A 21,469-nucleotide genomic window follows, 5' to 3' on the forward strand; every position below is an offset into this window, starting at 1 on the left:
TTCTACTATTGATGTCAGGCTCACCGGCCTATAATTTCCCAGCTTATTCATTGAGACTTTTTTGAACAATGGAACAACTTTAGAACAAAATTGACCATGCTCCAATTTAGAATCTCAACCTGAGGAGCAGACTATTATCACAACCATATGCAATAGTCTGTGATCACTCTATAAATTTGCTCCTCTAAATCCTGTGGACTGTTGGATGGTCTATAAATATAATCCTATTGACATGGTCAAACACATCTTCTTCCTCAAAAAGTTCCTCCCCACACCTTTAGGCACATGGGGCAGCAATCTTGTAGTTTCTTTAGTATTTGTCTGTTTTACAAGGCCAAGTTGCTAGCTCAACGCTCAACCCAGCATGGGTGGAACTCTTGCAAGGAGCTGGCCGGATTCGAACCCGGGGCCTCTCACTCCGAAGTGCGGGTGCAGATACCACTACTCCATCGGCACGGACTACCTATTCCTCAGTTCTACCCATAAAGCCTCACTAGGTGAGCTCTCCGGTCTGTCGTGACTGAGCAGAATCAGAATCAGAATCCTTTATTATCGCCAAGTATGTGGACACATACAGGGAATTTGATGCCGGCTTCCCTGAGCTCTCGCCGTACAGAATCAAAAAGCAAACAATAGTGCAAATAATCGTGAACTATATACAGTGAGGTATACCTGTGTATGTACAGGTGGACTTGGTTTATAATAGACTAAAATGCAAGTGTTCATAAGACTGATGGCATACGGAAAGAAACTGTTCTTGTACCTATTTGTCCTGGCATACAGTGATCTAAAGTGCCTACCAGAAGGAAGGAGTTGGAACAGGTGATGTCCAGGGTGTGATGGGTCTACAATGATGCTGCTTGCTCACTTCCTGACTCTAGGTGCATATACGTCCTGGATCGAGGGCAGCTTCACACCAATAATCCTTTCCGCAGCCCTGACGGTTCTTTGGAGTCTATTCTTGTCTTGTTTGGTAGCTGATCCAAACCAGACAGTGATGGACAAACAGAGAACAGATTGGATTATTCCTGAATAGAATTGAATCAGCAGCTCCTGAGGCAGGTTGTACTTCCTGAGTTGACGTAGAGTGCTGTGACATTTACCCTGACTAATAATGCCACCCCTTTAATTCCTCCTGCTCTATCACATATAAACAACAGCACCCTGCTGCTCCTGCAACCAAGTCTCACTAATACCTGCAATCACATAATTCCACGTGTTGATTCATGCCCTAAGCTTTCACACATAGGGGTGTATGAAAGCTTTTCCACAACACTCCTTGCTTTGAAATATATGCAGCTCAGAGCATTAGTCCCACTATGCTCAACCTTTCAATTCCTGGCTTTGTATGTAGGCTTAACAACCTCTTTCTCCATAATCACACCAATATCTGTTCTTCTGGCTCCCTCACTTCCATCCTCCTGCAACTCTAGTTGAAACTACCCCATGTACTGTAGCACAAGCAACAAGGATATTAGTCCCCTTCACTGCAGGTGCTCTTAGCAGGGAGGATCCAAACTAATTCTGCTCCCCTAACCAATGAAAGGAAGTTCTGTGGATGAGAACAAGATTCCCGGATGGTTTGTTGCCTTCCAGGTGCCAGGGTCACAGATATCTCAGATCGAGCTCACAACATTAAGTGGGATTATTTGGGACGCTCAGCCTCAACACTCTGATGCATGAAAGGAAAGTACTCAGGACTTTCAAATTTATATCCAGTACACCTTCTGCATCTTGGGTTAAATCCTGGAAGGTTTCTTATTTTTCCCTCATGCATCAAAATTCAGCAGGCTTCTTTCAGGAGGCAAGTAATTTCCTGGTGTCTCTGAGCTGTTTACATTTTGGGGAAGGGAACAGCCCTACCTTTAATTAACTGCAGAGTTTTGTGGGAAGACCAGCATTAGGCCAACGGTCTGTGGAACAAACTTTTATCACTTCTATCTCAGGAAGAGAGGATTATGTTTGATTCCTTCACAATAGGCAGACAAGGATGATGTTTATTGCACAATGTTAATGAGCCCTTGGACTGCATTACTTGCTGGGTCTTTTTATTGTCATGCAACCACATTTTTATGGATCCAGAGTCAGATGTGGGTTTGTCCAGATTTTCTTCCCTGAAGGAAATTAGTGGAGCAAATGGAGTTTTGTTCCATATTTGCAGATGATACAGAGATATGTGGAGTTGCAGGTAGTGTTGAGGAAGCAGGAAGTCTGCAGAAATTATTGGACAGATTAGGAGAATGGTCAAAGAAGTGGCAGTTAGAATACAGTGTGGAGAAGTGTATGGTTACGCACTTTGGTAGAAGGAATAAAGGCATAGACTAATTTCTAAAGCAGGAGCTAATTCAGAAATCAGAGGTGCAGAAAGGCTTGCTAGTCCTTGTGCAGGATTGCCAAAAGGTTTACTCAGAGAAGGTTTATGAGAATGATCTTGGGAATGAAAGGGTTAATGTATGGCTCTGGGCCTCTACACGCTGTTATTTAGAAGAATGAAAGGGGATATCATTGAAACCTACAGAATATTAAAAGATCTAGTCAGGGTGAACGTGGAGAGGATGTTTCCAATAGTGGGGTTATCTAGAACCAGAATATGCCACCTCAGAATAGAAGGATGTCCCTTTACAATACAGATGATGAGGAATTTCTTTATCTCAAGGGTAGTGAATCTATGGCATTCATAACTGTTTTAGAACTTACAGAATTGTAGACCAAAGTGCTCCCTTACTGCCACTTCTTTTCCTTTGCTCTGTAGACTAAAATTAACTTGAAGCCAGAATTTGTAATCCAGAAATTTGTTACTGACTATAAAATACAGCATTAGAACTAGGCCATTCGGCCCATCAAGTCTACTGCAACGTTCCATCATGGTTGATTTTTTTTCCCTCCCTCTCACTTCGATCTCCTCCCTTCTCCCCATAACCTTTGACACCTTTACTCACCAAGAACCTATCAACCTCCACTTTAAATATACATAGTAACTTGGCCTCTGCAGCTTTCTGTGACAATGAATTCTATAGATCCTCTCAAGCACATCTTCCTTAGATATGGGGTCTGAAACTGCTTACTATACTCAAAACGCTGTCTGGCCAGTGCCTTATAAAGCCTTAGCATTACATCTTTGCCTTTTTATTCTGGTCCCCTGAAAATAAATTCTGACATTGTCAGACATCCCACCCTGCAAAAACTCATTTCAGGGAGGTAGCACCATCAATTTGCGGGAGACTTCCGGGAGAGGTGGGATGCCTGCAATAGAGTAGCTTCTTAGCAGCTGGCCAGCTAGTTTGAATAACGTTAGCTATGCTAATGAATGAATGACACCTGTTAAACTCACCTCAACATGTCTTTTACAGTCTTAACCCACCATGGGCAATAGAAAAGTCACTGTTGTAAACAGTGCAGCGAGCAACACTGTCATTATTTTTGACCCCTATTAGGCAGGGGTACACTTTAGTATAGTCTGGGGTGACATACGTTTTATATTTTCTTTTTTTGGAACACTCTGCCATGGCGTGCTCTCTCTCTTTCTTGTGCGCTCTCTCTTGCTCTCTCTCTCTCTCTCGCGCTCGCTCTCAAAAAAATCGATTTCCCGGATATTGTATATAATTTGCGGGCATCAGGGAGCCACTATCAATATGCAAGAGACTCCTGGAACTTCTGGGAAAGGTGAGATGTCTGCATTGCATTTATGCTCCTTACCACCGGCTGCGAGTTTGCCTTTAGGGAATCTTGATCCCTTTGCACCTCCGATTTCTGAATGGATAATCATGTTCAGAACAGTTGCAAACCTTCTTAAGCCTAACCCATTTTCCTGCTTGATTTCCAGGGAGATTGTGTTTTGATGAGATGGTATTGTGGAAGTAGAATGGATGACCTCGCCTTGCTGGACTTGCTGGAATGCCCAGTGTGCTTTGAAAGGCTGGATGCCACTGCCAAGGTGTTGCCATGCCAGCATACCTTCTGCAAGCCCTGTCTCCACAGGATATTCAACTCCAGGAAGGAACTCCGGTGCCCAGAATGTCGGACTCCGGTTACATGTAGCATTGAAGAACTGCCTGCTAACTTGCTGCTGGTTCGCCTGCTGGATGGCATTAAGTACGGGCAAACAAACGGCAGGGTCATTCCTCTTCAAGCAGCGCAGGCTCCTGCAAATCAGGATCAAGGGAAAAGAAGCACAGACCCAATCAATCCTCATAGCAGCCTGGTGAACTCACCTCCCAGTGCCAGGAGCCCCACAGAAAAGGTAACGTTAAAGTTACTTTACCTTTGCATTCCCGAAAGCAGTTTATGATGTCATGCATACAAAACGCTGGAGGAATTCAGCAGGTCAGGAAGCTTCTATGGAAGGGAATAAACAATTGATGTTTCTGATGCTTCAGGGGTGTCTGAAAATCTTCTGTTGATCGTACATCAGCTGGTAGAGACAAGTTATCCCTGAAGATGTTGACAGGGGAATACTTATATAAAATGACCTTGATTAGAGGCAGAACAAAGAGGATTTGGGGGGGGGGGGGGAACGAGGAGGTAGAAGTGAATCAGCCTGAAACTTCAACTGTTTATTTTTTTCCATAGATGCTATCTAACATGCTGAGTTACTCCAGATTTTTATATGTGATACTCCTGGTTTCCAGCATCTGCAGAATCTCCTGGGTTAGCCAATATGCTATGTGGTTTTTTTTCAGGGTGTGGTCATCATCTATTCATTGCCTGTCTCTAAATGTCCTGGGAGGCACTCTTATTAAAGGGCTATTCTTACCGAGAAATTTCATTGATAATTGAGTAGCTTGCTTCAGAGGGCAATAGCACTGGGAATTCTCTCCATAAATCTCCAGCATGTACTGATATACTGTGTAAATGTAGTGTCTGAGAATCTTCTGCTGATAGAGAGAGACCAGTTATCCCTGGAGATGTTGACAGGAGAATATTTATATAAAATCTTCAGGGTTAGAGGCAGAACAGAGGGGAGTGAAGATGGAGGAAGGCAGGTGGGATTGAATACAGATATTCAGTGACCATGTTTCTTGAAGCAGTCAGAGAAAATAAATGTTTGGAGCCAAAGCAAATGAGCTTCTGATTTAATTAGACAGGTCAAATCCATACTGGTTATCACAGTAATTACAATGCTGAAGGACAGATAGGAATGGTATTGATATTGTTGGAAGATCATATCATGAATTTCTGGTTTAAGATGACACTGATGAAGCACAATGACAACTTGCGGGTAGCAAACAAAACTATAAATTATTGTATTAGTCACAGTTTTTCTTGGATATGATCATTGCAGTCAATAGCCTGTAACTTCTCTTTTGAAGTTGAGCTTTTGAACCACCTGTACGACCTGGCATTTTTGTAGTGTGAAAACTAGTCTCTAAGTTGCAGCATGGCGGGTTCAGGCTGAATTGAGTGAGGCGGTGATGCCTGGGCCCGAGGCTGGGTAACGAGCCGATGTTTGGCTATTGCTGGAGTAGACTTGAAGGTGATTCAATGTGGTAGAATTGAGACGAGGTGAGCAGATGCAAGGTAGATTTGAGGTGGCGGGGCCTGAGCCCGGGTCCAGGTCCAAGACGAGTAACGACCCATGGTTTGGCCGATTTAAGAAATGTCATGGTTTGGGGGCCAGAGGTGAGGGGCAGGCTGGTGTTCAGTTCGCTGATCCGTGAGGTTTACTCGTCCCTGCACAGAACTGAGGCTGTGGCCTGCGGCTAACAGGCTCCTGGATCGAGGCTGTGGCCCGCGGCTAACAGGCTCCTGGATTCCTGGATCGGTTGCAGTGATGACTGTCTTTGTGGCGAAAGACTCACTTTTGTGAACTTCAATTCTGAATGTTACTTGCTTATTTTTATTGTTTGCATGATTTGGTTTTTTTTCTGCACTTTGGGTGTTTGACATTCTTTTCTTTAATGGGTTCTATTGGTTTTCTTTGTTTTGTGGCTGTCTGTAAGGAGACAAAACTCAAGGTGGTATATAGAATACATACTTTCACATACTTTGGTAATAAATGTACTTTGAAAATCAATAGACAATGACATACAAGTAGCTGATGTGCATATGACAACAAATAGTGCGACTTCAAAAATAAATCAAAATGATAATAAATAAACAAATAATATTGAGGACATGAGATGTAGAGTCCTTTAAAATGAGGAGTCTATAGGTCGTGGTATCAGTTCATTATTGGGGTGAGTACAGTTATCATGTCAGCCACTAACATATCTGCTTCCAAACACCGACCAGTCTCTGTGTTATAAAATACTTGTCCCACACATCTCCTTTCAAGAATATTAAGTACTTACAAAGGCTGTTGGCGCATTGCTCAGAAAAAGCCGAGTTTCATCTTTCATCACAAAATGTTGTGGCCCTGCACTTCTCTCTACTAACTGAGATGCTCAGAAAATATGTTTGAGAATTTCTCTACATTGATGTAAGCTCACAGAACATTGAAAGCTGTCTGGGATCATAAAGACTAATTGAGGGTCGATCTTTACAGTGACAGACTTGAGAGAAGCGAACCCCAACAAAGGAGCTGAGAATCACATCTCTTCATGGTTCACCAGAGCCTTTCTAATACAGTTAAATTGTGGGGCGACATGGTAGCCTAGTGGCAGCTGTAAGATTGGGGTTCACTTCCCCCCTCTCTGTAAGGAAGTTATGGATCCCTCCGGTTGCTCTGGTTTCCTCCCATATTCTAAGAAAATATACAATTAGGATTAGTGAGTTGTGGACGTGCTACATTAGCGCTGGAAGCTTGCGACCCTTGCAGATTCCTTGTTGATTTGATTTGACGCAAACAACGCATTTCACTGTATATTTCGATCTTCCTGTGGAAAAATAGAGCTAATCTTTCTTTCCTTCTAAATATCCCAAGGTGTTTCATGTGGTTTCTACCGAATAAAATTTGATACTAAACCACAGAAAGATCTATCTTTGGATATTGGATATTTAAAAGCTTGGAGAAAGAGGTAGGTTTTAAGAAGCATGATGATAGAAAATAGGGAATAATTAAGGGAAGGATCTCTAGTGTGCCGGATGAAAGGCAGTAAAGCTGATTCTTCATTGAAGGGCTAAGGAAATAGAGGATGTATGATAGATTTCCGTCAGACGCTTCACAGCTTCAGATTCTGTTTCTCTTTCCACAGAGGCTGCTTGACCTACTGAAAGTTTCTAGAATTTTCTGTATTTCTAATCAGATTTTCAGCTTCTGCAGCTTTTGGATTTTCGTTCACTATTGAATGTAATGAAAATCTCCAGCATGTTCCATTGGGTGGAGTCAAATAAAATTCGCCACTTCTTGCATCACTGTATTCCAATCCATATCTGGCTGGCATGCACATAAGTTAATCTTAATTACAGCCAAACTCAGCAGTTACTTGTACATTGTCTTTTAAGAGGTTGCTTTTATATTTATTGTTTTTTTATGCTTACTGTGGTTTTTTACACTGCATCAGATTTGGAGTAACAATGATTTTGTTCTCCTTTACGCTCATGTCCAAAAAAATGACATAATCTTGAATAAATAGTACAATTACAAGTAGCTACAAAGAGGCAATATCAGGCAAGAGTTCAAATCATTTCTTCCTTTGCCCGATTGAAGTGCTTTGGTATTATATCTTGTTACTTTGTCTGGTGTTGCCAAGGTAACTGGATGAGACCATCTAGTTTGTGCAACTGGTAGGTCAAGTCCAATCAGTAGCCATTTAGCTCTCCTGAGTGTAGGTTGTTCAAAGTGCTTCTATGTAAACCTTTTGCAATGCATGATTAAACCAAACTTGTGCAGTTACTAAGTCCAGCAAAGCTAACTGCTTACCTTCCCAGGTAAATTATTTATGGACCAAAATTCCTAGGGTATCTGGATGCTGGCTTAGTACATTTACTATTAATGTTTAAGGCAAGTGGAATTAGATTGTAAGATACATTTCAAAGATCAGTGGATGTTAGAATTACTTTTCCTCATTATATACCAGTGAGTAGTGTTACAATGTGAGCAGTTGCAGAGACCATCATGCATAATGAGGCAGAGGAGAACTGGGCTGACATCAATTTATTTTTGAGATAAGCAGGCAAAGTTATTTGTAAAAAAAAATGATCCTATTCCACTCACAGCTGTAACTACAGAAATGTGTCAATCCTAATTGAAAACATGATTTGTAAACAATGTCAGAAGTAAAATTCAGTAGTTAGCCCCCGTCCGGTTTTCCCAGTACCCCAAGGCTTTAAATGCCCTCACTGTGCAGCTAGTTATCATTACAGTGGCAAACTAGTCCTATTGTGGCATTCTTTATGCTGACTACCCACATTTAACAGACACATGCCTTGTTTTAGCTGAATGCTCTGCTGTTAATCACATTTCAAAGATACAGCGACAGAGTTAGTAGAGCTGCAGTGACCTGTGTTCAGTCCTGACCTCCTGTGCTGTCCGTGTGGAATTCTTCCTGTGACCATGTGACCTTGCTCCAGGTGCTCTGCTTTCATTCCACATCCTGAAGATGTTCGGGTTGGTTGGCTAACTGGGCACTGTAAGTCACCTCTATCGTGTAGGGGAGCCATGGAATCCAAGGGAGCTGATGGCAATGTGGGAGAAAAACAATGAGATTAGTGCAAATGTGTGTTAGACCACACTTGGAATGTTGCGTTCAGTTCTGGTCACCTCATCGTAGGAAGGTTGCAGAGGCTTTAGGGAAGGTGCAGAAGAGATTTACCAGGATGCTTCATGGATTAGACAGCATGTCTTATGAGGATGAGTTGAGTGAGCTGGGGCTTTTCTCTTGGTAGCGAAGTGGGATAAGAAGTGACTTAATAGAGGTGTTGTCAGTCTCTGGAGTTCTCTGAGGGTGGTGGAGGCCAGGTCATTAGAAAAGTTGGGATGTTATGTTGAAGTTGTATGAGACGTTGGTGATGCCTCATTTGGAATACTGCTTGCAGTTATGATCTCCTACCTACAGGAAAGATATTAAAAACATTGAAACAGTACAGGGAAAATTTACAAGGATGTTGCCGGGACTCAAGGACCTGAATTATGGGGAAAGGTTAAAAAGGTTAGGACTTTATTCTCTGGAACACAGAAAAATAAGGGGAGACTTGATAGAGATTAAGAGGGATATAGATAGGATAAATGCAAGCAGGCTTTTTTCACTGAGATTGGGTGGGACTAGAACTAGAGATTATGGGTTAAGTTAGTCATAGACATAGTCATACTTTATTGATCCCGGGGGAAATTGGTTTTCGTTACAGTTGCAAATAGTAATAAAACCAAAAAAAAATTAAATAGTAATATGCAAATTATGCCAGGAAGTAAGTCCAGGACCAACCTATTGGCTCAGGGTGTCTGACCCTCCAAGGGAGGAGTTGTAAAGTTTGATGGCCACAGGCAGGAATGACCTCCTATGATGCTCTGTGCTGCATCTCGGTGGAATGAGTCTCTGGCTGAATGTACTCCTGTGCCCAACCAGTACATTACGTAGTGGATGGGAGACATTGACCAAGATGGCATGCAACTTAGACAGCATCCTCTTTTCAGACACCACCATCAGAGAGTCCAGTTCCATCCCCACAATATCACCGGCCTTACGAATGAGTTTGTTGATTCTGTTGGTGTCTGCTACCCTCAGCCTGCTGCCCCAACACACAACAGCAAACATGATAGCACTGGCCACCACAGAGGGATCAAAATAAATTTATTATCAAAGTACATATATATCACCATATACAACCCAGAGATTCATTTTCTTGTGGACGTACTCAATAAATCTATAGTAAAATAATAACCATAATAAAATCAACGAAAGAGTGCACCAACTTTCAACCAGTTCAGCTACTGTGCAAAAACAAAAAGAAAGAAATAATAATAAATAATCAATAAATATCTGATGAAAAACATGAGATGAGGAGCCCTTGAAAGTGAGTCCATAGGTTTTGGGAACAGTTCAGTGTTGGGGTGAGTGAAGTTATCCCCTTTGATTCAAGAGCCTGATCGTGGAGGAGTAGTAACTGTTCCTGCACCTGGTCGTGTGAGTCGTGAGGCTCCTGTATCTTTGTCCTGGTTGCAGCAGCGAGAAGAGAGCATGGTCTGGGTAGTGAAGGTACCTGATGATGGATGCTGCTTTCCAGCGACAATGCTCCGTGTAGATGTGCTCAGTGGTGGGTAGGACTTTATCCATAATGGGCTCGGCCAGGATTTTCCATTCAAGGGCATCAGTGTTTCCAAACTATACTGTGATGCAGCCAATCAATATACTCTCCACCACACATCTACAGAAGTTTGTCCAAGTGTTAGATGTCGTGCCGAATCTTCACAAACCTAAGGAAGTAGAGGCAGATGCCTTGCTTTCTTCATAATTGCACTTCCACGCTGGACTCAGGACAGGTCCTCTGAAATGATAACACCGAGGAATTTAGCGTTGCTGACTTTCTCCACTTGTGATCCTCTGATGAAGACTGGCTCATGGACCTGTGGTTTCCACCTCCAGAAGTCAATAATTAGCTCCTTTGTCTTGCTGACACTGAGGAAGAGGTTGGTGTTGTGGCACCAGACAGCCAGATTTTTAATCTCCCCCCCATATACTGATTCGTCACTACCATTGATTCAGCCTGCAACAGAGTGTCATCAGCAAGCTTGAATATGGCATTGGAGCTGTGCTTATCCACACAGTCATAAATGTAAAGCAAGTACAGCAGGGGGCTAAGCATGCAGCATGCTGGTGCATCTGTGCTGATGGAGATTGTGGAGGAGATGTTGTTGCCAATCTGAACTGGGGTCTGCAAGTGAGGAAATGAAGGATCCAGTTGCACAGAGAGGTATCGAGGCCAAGGTCTTGAAGCTAGTTTTGAGGGGATGATGGTACTGAATGCTGAGCTGTAGGGTTAAGGGTGAAAGGTGGAATACTTAAGGAGAACATGAGGGGAATCTTTTCACTCAGAGGATGGTGAGAGTGTGGAACAGTGGAAGTGGTGGATGCGGGTTCGATTTCAGCATTTAGGAGAAGTTTGAATCAGTACATGGATGGGAGGGGTATGGAAGGCTTTGTCCAGGTGCAGGTCAATGGGATGAGGCAGAATAATAGCTCAGCATTATTAGATGGGCCATAAGACCATAAGATTTAGGAGCAGAAGTAGGCCATTCAGCCCATCAAGTCTGCTCCACCATTCAATCATGGGCTATTCCAATTTTTCCAGTCATCCCCACTCCCCTGCCTTCTCCCCATAGCCCTTGATGCCTTGGCTAATCAAGAACCTATCTATCTCTGCCTTAAATGCACCCAATGACTTGGCCTCCACAGCCGCTTGTGGCAACAAATTCCACAGATTTATCACCCTAAAGGCCTGTCACTGTGCTGTAGCACTCTATGACAATATATATTTAAAGCAGAGATTGACAATTATTTTAAAGATTGCAGAATTGAGGGTTATGAGAAACTGCCACTGAAGAGGAGTTGAGCCAGTGTAGATCAGTGATGCTCATACTGAATAACAGGGTTGGCTTGAGGGAACCGGTAGCCTGTTTATGTTGGTGTGCTGTAAGAGAAGTCAATCTGGAAAATGGTGGAAAAGGGTCTGGGTCTGGGTTGAATAGCTGGAGAGGCCCAGTCTAATGATAGGTTGCTTGTGCGAGGGGATGGTAGGAAATGTTCTTTGCTTGATGTATAATTGGAGGATGTAGGCTTATAGCGTATTATAAACTCAGGAGATTCTGCAGATGCTGGAAATCCAAAGCAACACACACAAAATGCTGGAGGAACTCAGCAGGTCAGGCAGCATCTATGGAAATGAATATACAGCTGATGTCTTGGGCTGAGACCCTTCTTCAGCACTGGAAAGGAAAGGGGAAAGATGCCCGAAAGGGGAGGTGAAGGAGAATAGCTAGATGGTGATTGGTGGAGCCAGGTGGGTAGGAAAAGTAAACTGCTGGAGAGGAAGGAATCTGATAGGAGAGGAGAGTGGACCGTAGGAAAAAGGGAGTGAGGAGGGGACCTGGGGAAGGTGACAGGCAGGTGAGAAGAGGTAAGAGGCCGGAGTGGGGAATTGGATATTAGCCTGCTAGAGGGTGGTAGGGAAGGTAGGGTTGCAGTGGAGGGTTGGTGGAGGAGAGAGGATGGCTTTTTGGAGGTCTCCAACAATCCACTCCCACTACCCCCACTGATAATTAGACTGATTTAGAGGATTGGTGAGTGTTTGACGAAGGGGAATGGAGGATGGTGCTATTGCACATCATCTCCGTTCTGGATACGTTATCCCACTGGACAATACAGTCTAGACCCTAGCTATGCATTGTCATTTAAGTAGATCTCAACACTTCTCCAGTAACAAACAAGCATGAAATTAATTTAGTACTGTGAATTTGGAGGTATCATTTCTATTTAACATGAGATCTCAAAGGTCTTAATCTGTCAACTGATATAACCACCAGTAGAATGGGGATTATCAGTGTGCCACAATCCAATGTGTCTCTGCTCCTGTACATTAATGCAGAAATATTTGTATCACAATTGTAACTACAACAGATGACTGTGTGCTGTAAAGTGTGGAATATCTTCTTTAAAGCTGATAGCTTTAATCACATCTTCATACCGTTGACCGACTCCTTGTATATTCACAGTCCGCCCACACATACAGCACACTTTTGAAAAAGAATGTCTTGTATTGTTAACATTTGTCATTGAGGTCTCTTTATTGTGCCTCTCGGAGGAAGCACTTGGAACTCTGGATAATGATTGTTCCTTTTATTCCATTATTTATGCACTTCGTTGCCATTAAAGCAATCCCAAGATTTAGTTAATCGTGTTGACACAGCTGATGAGCTCCCTTGCCAATCTCCCTGTCTATAAGATAGAGAAGTTGTAAAGTTTCTTTCAGCTCTAAAGTGCTCAAGTGTGGACTACAGTGGGTCCCCCAGGTGATGTGGTGGTCAGCATAATGCTATTACAGCGCTGGCAATGTGGATTCAATTCCTGCCACTGTCCGTAAAGAGCTTGTATGTTCTCACCATGACCGCGTGGGTTTCCTCCAGGTGCTCTGGTTTTCTCCCACTTTCCAAAGACGTACAGGTTAGTAGGTTAATTGGTCACATGGGTGTACTTGGGTGGTGCGGGCTCTTTGGGTTGGGCCTGTTCTATGCTGTGTGTGGAAGAAAAATAAGATTCATCGGCTAAATTCCCAGCCTGTGTGTAAAATCTTGTCAGGTAGCATCCATGGAGGGAAATAGACAGTCAACATTTCAGGATAGAGACCCTTCTTCTTTACTTATTGTAAGACAAGACCATTTAAAAATTCATATTAGGGAAGTTCCTAAGAACATAAGAAGTAAAGGCAGGATTAGGCCATTTGGCCCCTTGTGTCTGCTGCACCATTCAATAAGCACATGGATAATCTTTTACCTCAACATCATTTTCCTGTGCGGATTCCAATTCTTAATTCCCCTGATATCCAGAAATCTGTCTGCTTCCATAGTCTTCCTAAGGTTCAACACCATTTAAATGAAGCGATTTCTTCTTTTTTTCTTTCCTGAATGAATCAGCCCTTACTTTGAAGTTGTAACCTTTGTTGGTTCTTGACCCCTCAGCTATGTGAAACATCAGCTATGCATCTATCCCGGGGAGCCTTGAAAGAATTTTGTTGTGTTTCAGTGGGATGTCCTGTCATCCTTCTGAACTCAAATGTGCAGCCCTAATCCCCTTAAAGTCTCTTCATATGATATACCTGCCAAACCAAGAATTAGTCTGGTGAATCTTCAGACATTGTCTTTCTGAGGTCAGCAGACCAGAACTGTACACAATACCCCAGATGCGGTCATACAGAGATGTTTGGATCAAGACATCTTTTGCTAAAATCCTTTTGCAGCAATGGCTAACATATACCACTTAACTACCTAATTAAGTCCATTCCAAAGTGTATAAGACAGGAGGAGAATTCAGCCCATCTATTTCCACCTCAACTACAGTAAAGATTGTCTTCTTCTGGGGCCCTTAGCTCCCAGTGACCTCCCGTCTCCATTGTCCAAATCGATGGTACAGTTGGAGTTCATCAATGTTTCTGTAATCCATTGTATCCACTGTACAGTTGATTGGTCTATACAGTTTCACCAGAGCCCTGTTGGCGGGCCTTACGCATTTCCACCTCTCACGACGGGGACACAGGGTTGGACCTTGAGAGGCACAATATGGATGGTAAATGACTATTTTCATGGTATTTAAGTTGAGGAGTTCTTTAACAGTTTTTGGAGGAATTTGGTACTTTTTCTGGTGTTTATCCATGTATCGTCCTTCACATATTTGTCGTAATGCAGTGATTTTAATATTGTGAATTTTCAGTTACTATTGCCACTCAGAGGGAGGTTGTCAGATCAGCCACTCTGTTCACAATTAACAATGTGGAGGATTCTGTTTTTTGCCATTAATGCATTGACCGTATAGACGCGTGATGTTATCAGTCTTCGGACTGTGCAAATGTCTACAGGCCATTAAGGCAATCATGTGCCATGTAGGTGTGATACAGACCCACATACGGAGCTTTCCAAATTACTGCTGTTGCTTAATTGCAGATTCTAGTGAAGATTATATAAACAGATGTTAAACCAAATTTAAAAAATAATGCTAATGAATTTACTTCTTTCTTTACAAATATTTCTATGGTCGTCATTCTGCAGCAGAGAATAAATGGATATCTCCACAGGAAAGTCACCCTGTGTACTGTCAATGGGCGGATCAGAAGGCACTTAAATGCTAATACTACGACTACATTGTCGAAATTGAGATACCAGCCATGTCAGTCTTGTTAACAAATTGAATATGAGAGCATGAAGTTGCTGTGCGATGAAGACTGTGGCATTAATTTGCATTTCGATGCATGTGATATTAAAGATAATGTTCATGTGTTATCACATCAAATTTGTATATCACACAAAGAGTGGCAGTGTTGATCTGACATTGGCTGACAGTACATTCCTTAGCTCTGTAGAATGTTGGATGCTTGTCAGCGTTTGTGTGTGTTTACCATTTACTGTTGAATGACAGGTCTGTTGCAAAATTGCGGAGCCTTCATGCCAAATGTTTTGATCAATTGGAATGTGTCACCGGTGAAACGATTTCACATCATAAATTATGAATCTTGGTTGGGAAATGGATCAGCAGAGACAGAAGGAGATGGAAAATGAGAAAAGGAGATATTAAAGTTTCCACAGAAGGAATAATAGATTAGATTAGATTAATACTTTTTATTAATTAAAGTCAGTTTGATTTATGAAGGGGAAATTCTGTTCGATAGTCTAACTGAAGATTATTTTCAAAATGACAAGTGAAAGAAGCTGGGAGAGCAGTTGTTATGTACAAATGAATTTGAATGTAAGTTTAGGCAAGATGATGAAGTCCTCCATTGGTCAGGGTTAACCATGGACATTACGTCCCAGCTGTCTACAACATACACAAACCAGGGCAGTACAATATGGAGAGCAAGCTGTTGCCCATGTAGCAGGCTGTCCCTTTTCTGCAGATGATGAATCCAAAGGAACGGCGGAGACCAATACATTTGGCATCAGCGGCTTTGTATGAGTTGCTAGTCAGCACTGAACTCAATGTAGAATTGCCTTAGGGACTCCAGATACAGATGTTTTCATAGAAACATAGAAAATAGGTGCAGGAGTAGGCCATTCGGCCCTTCGAGCCTGCACCGCCATTCAGTACAATCATGGCTGATCATCCAACTCAGAACCCTGTACCAACCTTCCCTCCATACCCCCTGATCCCTTTAGCCACAAGGACCATATCTAACTCCCTCTTAAATATAGCCAATGAACTGGCCTCAACTGTTTCCTGTGGCAGAGAATTCCACAGATTCACCACTCGCTGTGTGAAGAAGTTTTTCCTAATCTTGGTCCTAAGAGGCTTCCCCTTTATCCTCAAACTGTGACCCCACGTTCTGGACTTCCCCAACATCGGGAACAATCTTCCTGCATCTAGCCTGTCCAATCCCTTTAGGATTTTATACATTTCAATAAGATCCCCCCTCAATCTTCTAAATTCCAGAGAGTATAACCCTAGTCGATCCAGTCTTTCATCATATGAAAGTCCTGCCATCCCAGAAATCAATCTGGTGAACCTTCTTTGTACTCCCTCTATGGCAAGAATGTCTTTCCTCAGATTAGGGGACCAAAACTGCACACAATACTCCAGGTGTGGTCTCACCAAGGCCTTGTACAACTGCAGTAGTACCTCCCTGCTCCTGTACTGGAATCCTCTTGCTATAAATGCCAGCATACCATTCGCCTTTTCACCGCCTGCTGTACCTGCATGCCCACTTTCAATGACTGGTGTATAATGACGCCCAGGTTTCGTTGCACCTCCCCTTTTCCTAATTGGCCAGCATTCAGATAATAATCTGTTTTCCTGTTTTTGCCACCAAAGTGGATAACCTCACATTTATCCACATTAAATTGCATCTGCCATGAATTTGCCCACTCACCTAACCTATCCAAGTCACCCTGCATCCTCTTAGCATCCTCCTCACAGATAACACTGCCGCCCAGCTTCGTGTCATCCGCAAACTTGGAAATGCTGCATTTAATTCCCTCATCCAAGTCATTACTATATATTGTAAACAACTGGGGTCCCAGCACTGAGCCTTGCTGTACCCCACTAGTCACTGCCTGCCATTCTGAAAAGGACCCGTTTTTTTCCCACTCTTTGCTTCCTGTCTGCAACATGCCTTCCCCATGAGTGATTTCGGCCGCAAGGCAGTGAAGGTTTGAGATCACAGTTTTCCTTAAGACCATAAGACATAAGAGCAGAATTAGGCCATTCAGCCATTTGAGTCTGCTCTGCTGTTCCATCTGGGCTGATTGCGGATCCCACTCAACCCCATACACCTGCCTTCCCGCCATATCCTTTGATGCCCTGACAGATCAGGAAACGATCAACATTCACCTTAAAGATATGCTCGGGCTTGGCCTCCACCGCAATCTGTGGCAAAGAATTCCACAGATTTACCGCTGTCTGGCTAGAAGAATTCCGCCTTACCTTGTTCTAAAGGGTCACCCGTCAACTTTGAGGCTGTGCCCTCTAGTTCTGGATACCCCCACCATAGGAAACATCCTCTCCACGTCCCCCCTATCTAGTCTTATCAACATTCGATAGGTTTTAATGAGCTACCCCACCCCACATTCTTCTAAATTCCCGTGAGTACAGACCAAAAGCTGCCAAACACTCCTCATATGTTAACAACAGGAATTCTGCAGATGCTGGAAATTCAAGCAACACACATCAAAGTTGCTGGTGAACGCAGCAGGCCAAGCAGCATCTATAGGAAGAGGTACAGTCGACGTTTCAGGCCGAGACCCTTCGTCAGGACTGACGAAGGGTCTCGGCCTGAAACGTCGACTGTACCTCTTCCTATAGATGCTGCTTGGCCTGCTGCGTTCACCAGCAACTTTGATGTGTGTTACTCCTCATATGTTGATGCCTTCATTCTTGGAATCATCCTCATGAACCTCCTCTGGACCGTCTCCAATGACAACATATCCTTTCTGAGATATGGGGCCCAAAACCGTTGACAATACTTCAAGTGCAGTCTGACTAGTGTCTTATAAAGCCTCAGCATCATCTTGCTTTTATATTCTATTCCCCGTAAAATAAGTGCCAACATTTCATTTGCCTTCTTAACCACAGACTCAACCTGTATATTAACCTTCTGGGAGTCTTGCACGAGGACTCCTAAGTCCCTCTGCATCTCTGATGTTTGAACCTTCTCCCCATTTAGATAATAGTCCACACTATTGTTCCTTTTACCAAAATGCATTATCATACATTTCCCAACACTGTATTCCATCTGCCACTTTTTTGCCCATTATTCCAACTTGTCTAAGTCCTGCTGCAATTACATTGCTTCCTCAGCACTACCTACCCCTCCACCCATCTTTGTATCATCCACAGACTTTGCCACAAAGCGATCAATTCCATTATCTAAGTCATTGATAAATAATGTGAAAAGTAGCAGTCCCAATACTGACCCCTGAACACCACTAGTCACTGGCAGCCAAATAGAAAAGGCCCCTTTTATTTCCACTCACTACCTCCTGCTTGTCAGCCATTTCAGTATCCATACCAGTATCTTTCCTGTGATGCCATAAGATTTTATTTTGTTTAGCAGCAACAAGAATGTTTGGTGTGCAGGAGACCGTGAGGTCACGAAGAGTTGGACTGAACAACAACAAACAGTCTCATGTGTGGCACCTTATCAAATACCTTCAGAAAATCCAAGTAAATGACATCCACTGCCTCTCCTTTGTCCACCCTGCTTGTTAATTCCTCAAAGAACTCAAACAGATTGTCAGGCAAGATTTCCCTTTCCAGAAACCATGCTGACGGTGACTTATTTTCTCACTAGTCTCCAAGTACATCGAAACCTCATCCTTAATAGTAGACTGCAACACTTTCCTAACCACTGACGTTAGGCTAATTGGTCTATATAATTCCCTGTCTTTTGCCTTCCTCCCTTCTTAAAGAGTGGAGTGACGTTTGCAATCTTCCAGTCCTCCGGGACCATGGCAGAATCAAGTAATTCTTGAAAAATCATGACCAATGCATCTGTTATCTCTTCAGCAATCTCTCTCAGGAGTCTGGGATGTAGACCATCTGACCCAGGTGACTTATCACCTGAAGACCTTTGAGTTTGAGCAGCACTTTTTCCGTCGTAGTAGCAATGGCACTCACTCCTGCTCCCTGACGCTCACGGACTTCTGGCACACTGCTAGTGTCTTCCACAGTGAAGATGGATACAAAATACCCATTAAATTCATCTGCTATTTTTTGTCCCCCATTACTACCTCACCAGCATCATTTTCCAGTGGTCCAATATCAATTCTCACCTCCCTTTTGCTCTTTATATAACTGAAAAAACTTTTGGTATCCTGCGTAAACACAAGGAATTCTGCAGATGCTGAAAATTCAAGCAACACACATCAAAGTTGCTGGTGAATGCAGCAGGCCAGGCAGCATCTCTAGGAAGAGGTACAGTCGACGTTTCGGGCCGAGACCCTTCATCAGGACTAACTGAAAGAAGAGCTAGTAAGAGATTTGAAAGTGGGAGGGGGAGGGGGAGATTCAAAATGATAGGAGAAGACAGGAGGGGGAGGGATGGAGTCAAGAGCTGGACAGGTGATTGGCAAAAGGGATATGAGAGGATCATGGGACAGGAGGCCCAGGGAGAAGGAAAAGGGGGAGGGGGGGAAAAACCCAGAGGATGGGCAAGGAGTTTATCCTGCGCTTTATATTATTGGCTAGTCTGCCCTCATATTTCATCTTTTCCCTTCTTATAACTTTTTTAGTTGCCTTTTGTTGTATTTTAAAAGCTCCCCAATCATGTAACTTCCTACTCACTTTTGCTACCTTATATGCCCTTTCCTTGGCTTTTATACAGTCCTTAACTTCCTTTGTCAGCCACGGTTGCCCATCCCTGCCATTTGAGAACTTCCTCCTCTGTGGGACATGTCTATCCTGTGCCTTCTGACCTATTCCCAGAAGCTTCAGCCACCTCTGCTAGGTTAGCTCCTCTCTGATGCCTCTGTAATTACCTTTATTCCTTTGCAGTACTGATACATGTCACTTATGCTTCTCTCTCTCAAACTGCAGTATGAATTCAATCTTATTATGATCACTGCCTCCTGAAGGTTCCTATACATTAAACTCCCTAATAAGACCTGGGTTATTACACAACACTCAATCTAAGATGCCTTTCCCTGAGTAGGCTCAAGCACAAGCTGCTCGTAGGCATTCAACAGCTGCAGCCTCAATTGTGATCCAACACCAACCCGATCTTCCCAATCCCCTTGCATTTTAATGTCCCCCTTTACAATTGTGTCATTACCTTTATTACATGCCTTTTCTAGCTCCCTTTGCAATCTCAACCCTGCACATTGGCTACTATTTGGAGACCTATGTATGATTCCCATCATGTTTTTTTTAACCTTCACAGTTTCTTAACTCCACCCACAAAGATTCAACATTCTTTGGCCCTGTGAAACCTCTTTCTAAAGATGTAATTCCATCTCTTACCAACAGAGCCACACCACCGCCTATGCCTTCCTGCCTGTCCATTCAATACAAAGCATATCCTTTGATGTTAAGCTCCCAAGTATGGCCTTCTTTCAGCCACAACTCATACTGACCAGTCTCTAATTACACCACAAGTTCCTCCACCTTATTCAGAATGTTACGCACATTTAAATACAGCACCTTCAGTCCTTCATTCTCTGACCTTTTGAATTTTGTTTCTGTCATAAAATTTAACTCTGCTCTGTCTGTATTTGTACCCAGTCATTGGTTTGTCCTTCCTTATCTTCATGTTACACCCATCATCTACTTGTAAACCTGGTGGCTCTATCATACTGGTTCCCATCCCCCTGCCATATTAGTTTAAACCACTCCCAACAGCTCTATCAAATCTGCTCGCAAAAATATTGGTCCCCCTCAGATTCAAGTGCAACTGTCCCTTTTGTTACAGGTCCTTCTCCTAGATGAGCTGCCAACCACAGCAGATGAGACCCATCTCCCGAAGCGACTGGTTTTAAGGAGGCAGTAAACCACCTTTGCCCCTTCTCCTTTCGGTAGAAGCAGTTCTGCCGGTCTTAGTAGCTAAGCCACACTTGAAGGCCAGGAGCTGGACTTGGTCGTCAGAGGCTGTTTGAGACACACACCATTGAGAGCATTTAATAGGTAATGGGAGCTTATCTCCATTACCACCCCCAGCTATAACAATCTTAATGAACTTTAAAGAAGAGTTCTTGCAAATATGCATGGCCTTAATATGATCACTACCTGGAGTTTTGGTGTCTTTTCCTATGGAAAGTTACACTTCCCTTAAGATGGGTTTGGCAATGACACAATGCTGACATTAGTGTGTTAGTAACCCAGAGATCTAGATTAATAATTCAGAAATGCATCACAGTAGTGTAGTGGTTAGCATAATGCTATTACAGTACCAGCGAACCAGATCAATTCCACTACTGTCTATAAGAAGTTTGTATCTTCTGCATAGGTTTCCTCTGGGAGCTCTGGTTTCCTCCTACGTTCCAAAGACATATGGGTTAGTAGGTTAACTGGTTACATGGGTGTAATTGGGTGGCGCGAGCTTGTTGGGCTAGAAGGGCCTAGTACTGTGCTGTATATATAAAAATAAAAAATAATTAAAATAATATATGAATTGAAATCTCATCATGGCAGCAGTGAAATTTATGTTCTGTTCAAAATTTATAATTTAGATAAAAGAAATAAAATTGTATTAATGATGATCACAAAAATGCCTGCAGCATTGCTGCAAAACCACTCTGGTTCATAACCCATTGTCCTTAACTTGCGAAGACCCACAGTAATGTGATTGCCTCTGAATCAGTCCAGTGAAGTACAGGTCGACCTTCTCTAATCCGACTACTTGTAATCCGGTTCCTTTGATAACCCGGCACTGATTATGCTTAGTGTGATCCTTCTGTAATTCG

General features: G+C 42.9%; 1 protein-coding gene across 4 annotated transcripts in view; it reads left to right on the forward strand.

Annotated features, from left to right (window-relative positions):
• LOC134349193 (E3 ubiquitin-protein ligase SH3RF2-like) overlaps positions 1-21,469 on the forward strand; it is a 97,501-nt gene that overhangs the window by 5,765 nt on the left and 70,267 nt on the right. For all 4 annotated transcript variants that reach the window (XR_010018608.1, XM_063053157.1, XM_063053158.1 and 1 more), the window contains exon 2: positions 3,824-4,240. Coding sequence is in view for 3 of the 4 variants with exons in the window: in XM_063053157.1 (XP_062909227.1) it covers positions 3,839-4,240 (402 nt within the window). In the remaining variant the exon portion in view is untranslated. The remainder of the gene's footprint in view (positions 1-3,823; positions 4,241-21,469) is intronic.

The sequence above is a fragment of the Mobula hypostoma genome, chromosome 7, assembly GCF_963921235.1.
Source record: "Mobula hypostoma chromosome 7, sMobHyp1.1, whole genome shotgun sequence".
Classification (NCBI taxonomy): domain Eukaryota; kingdom Metazoa; phylum Chordata; class Chondrichthyes; order Myliobatiformes; family Myliobatidae; genus Mobula; species Mobula hypostoma.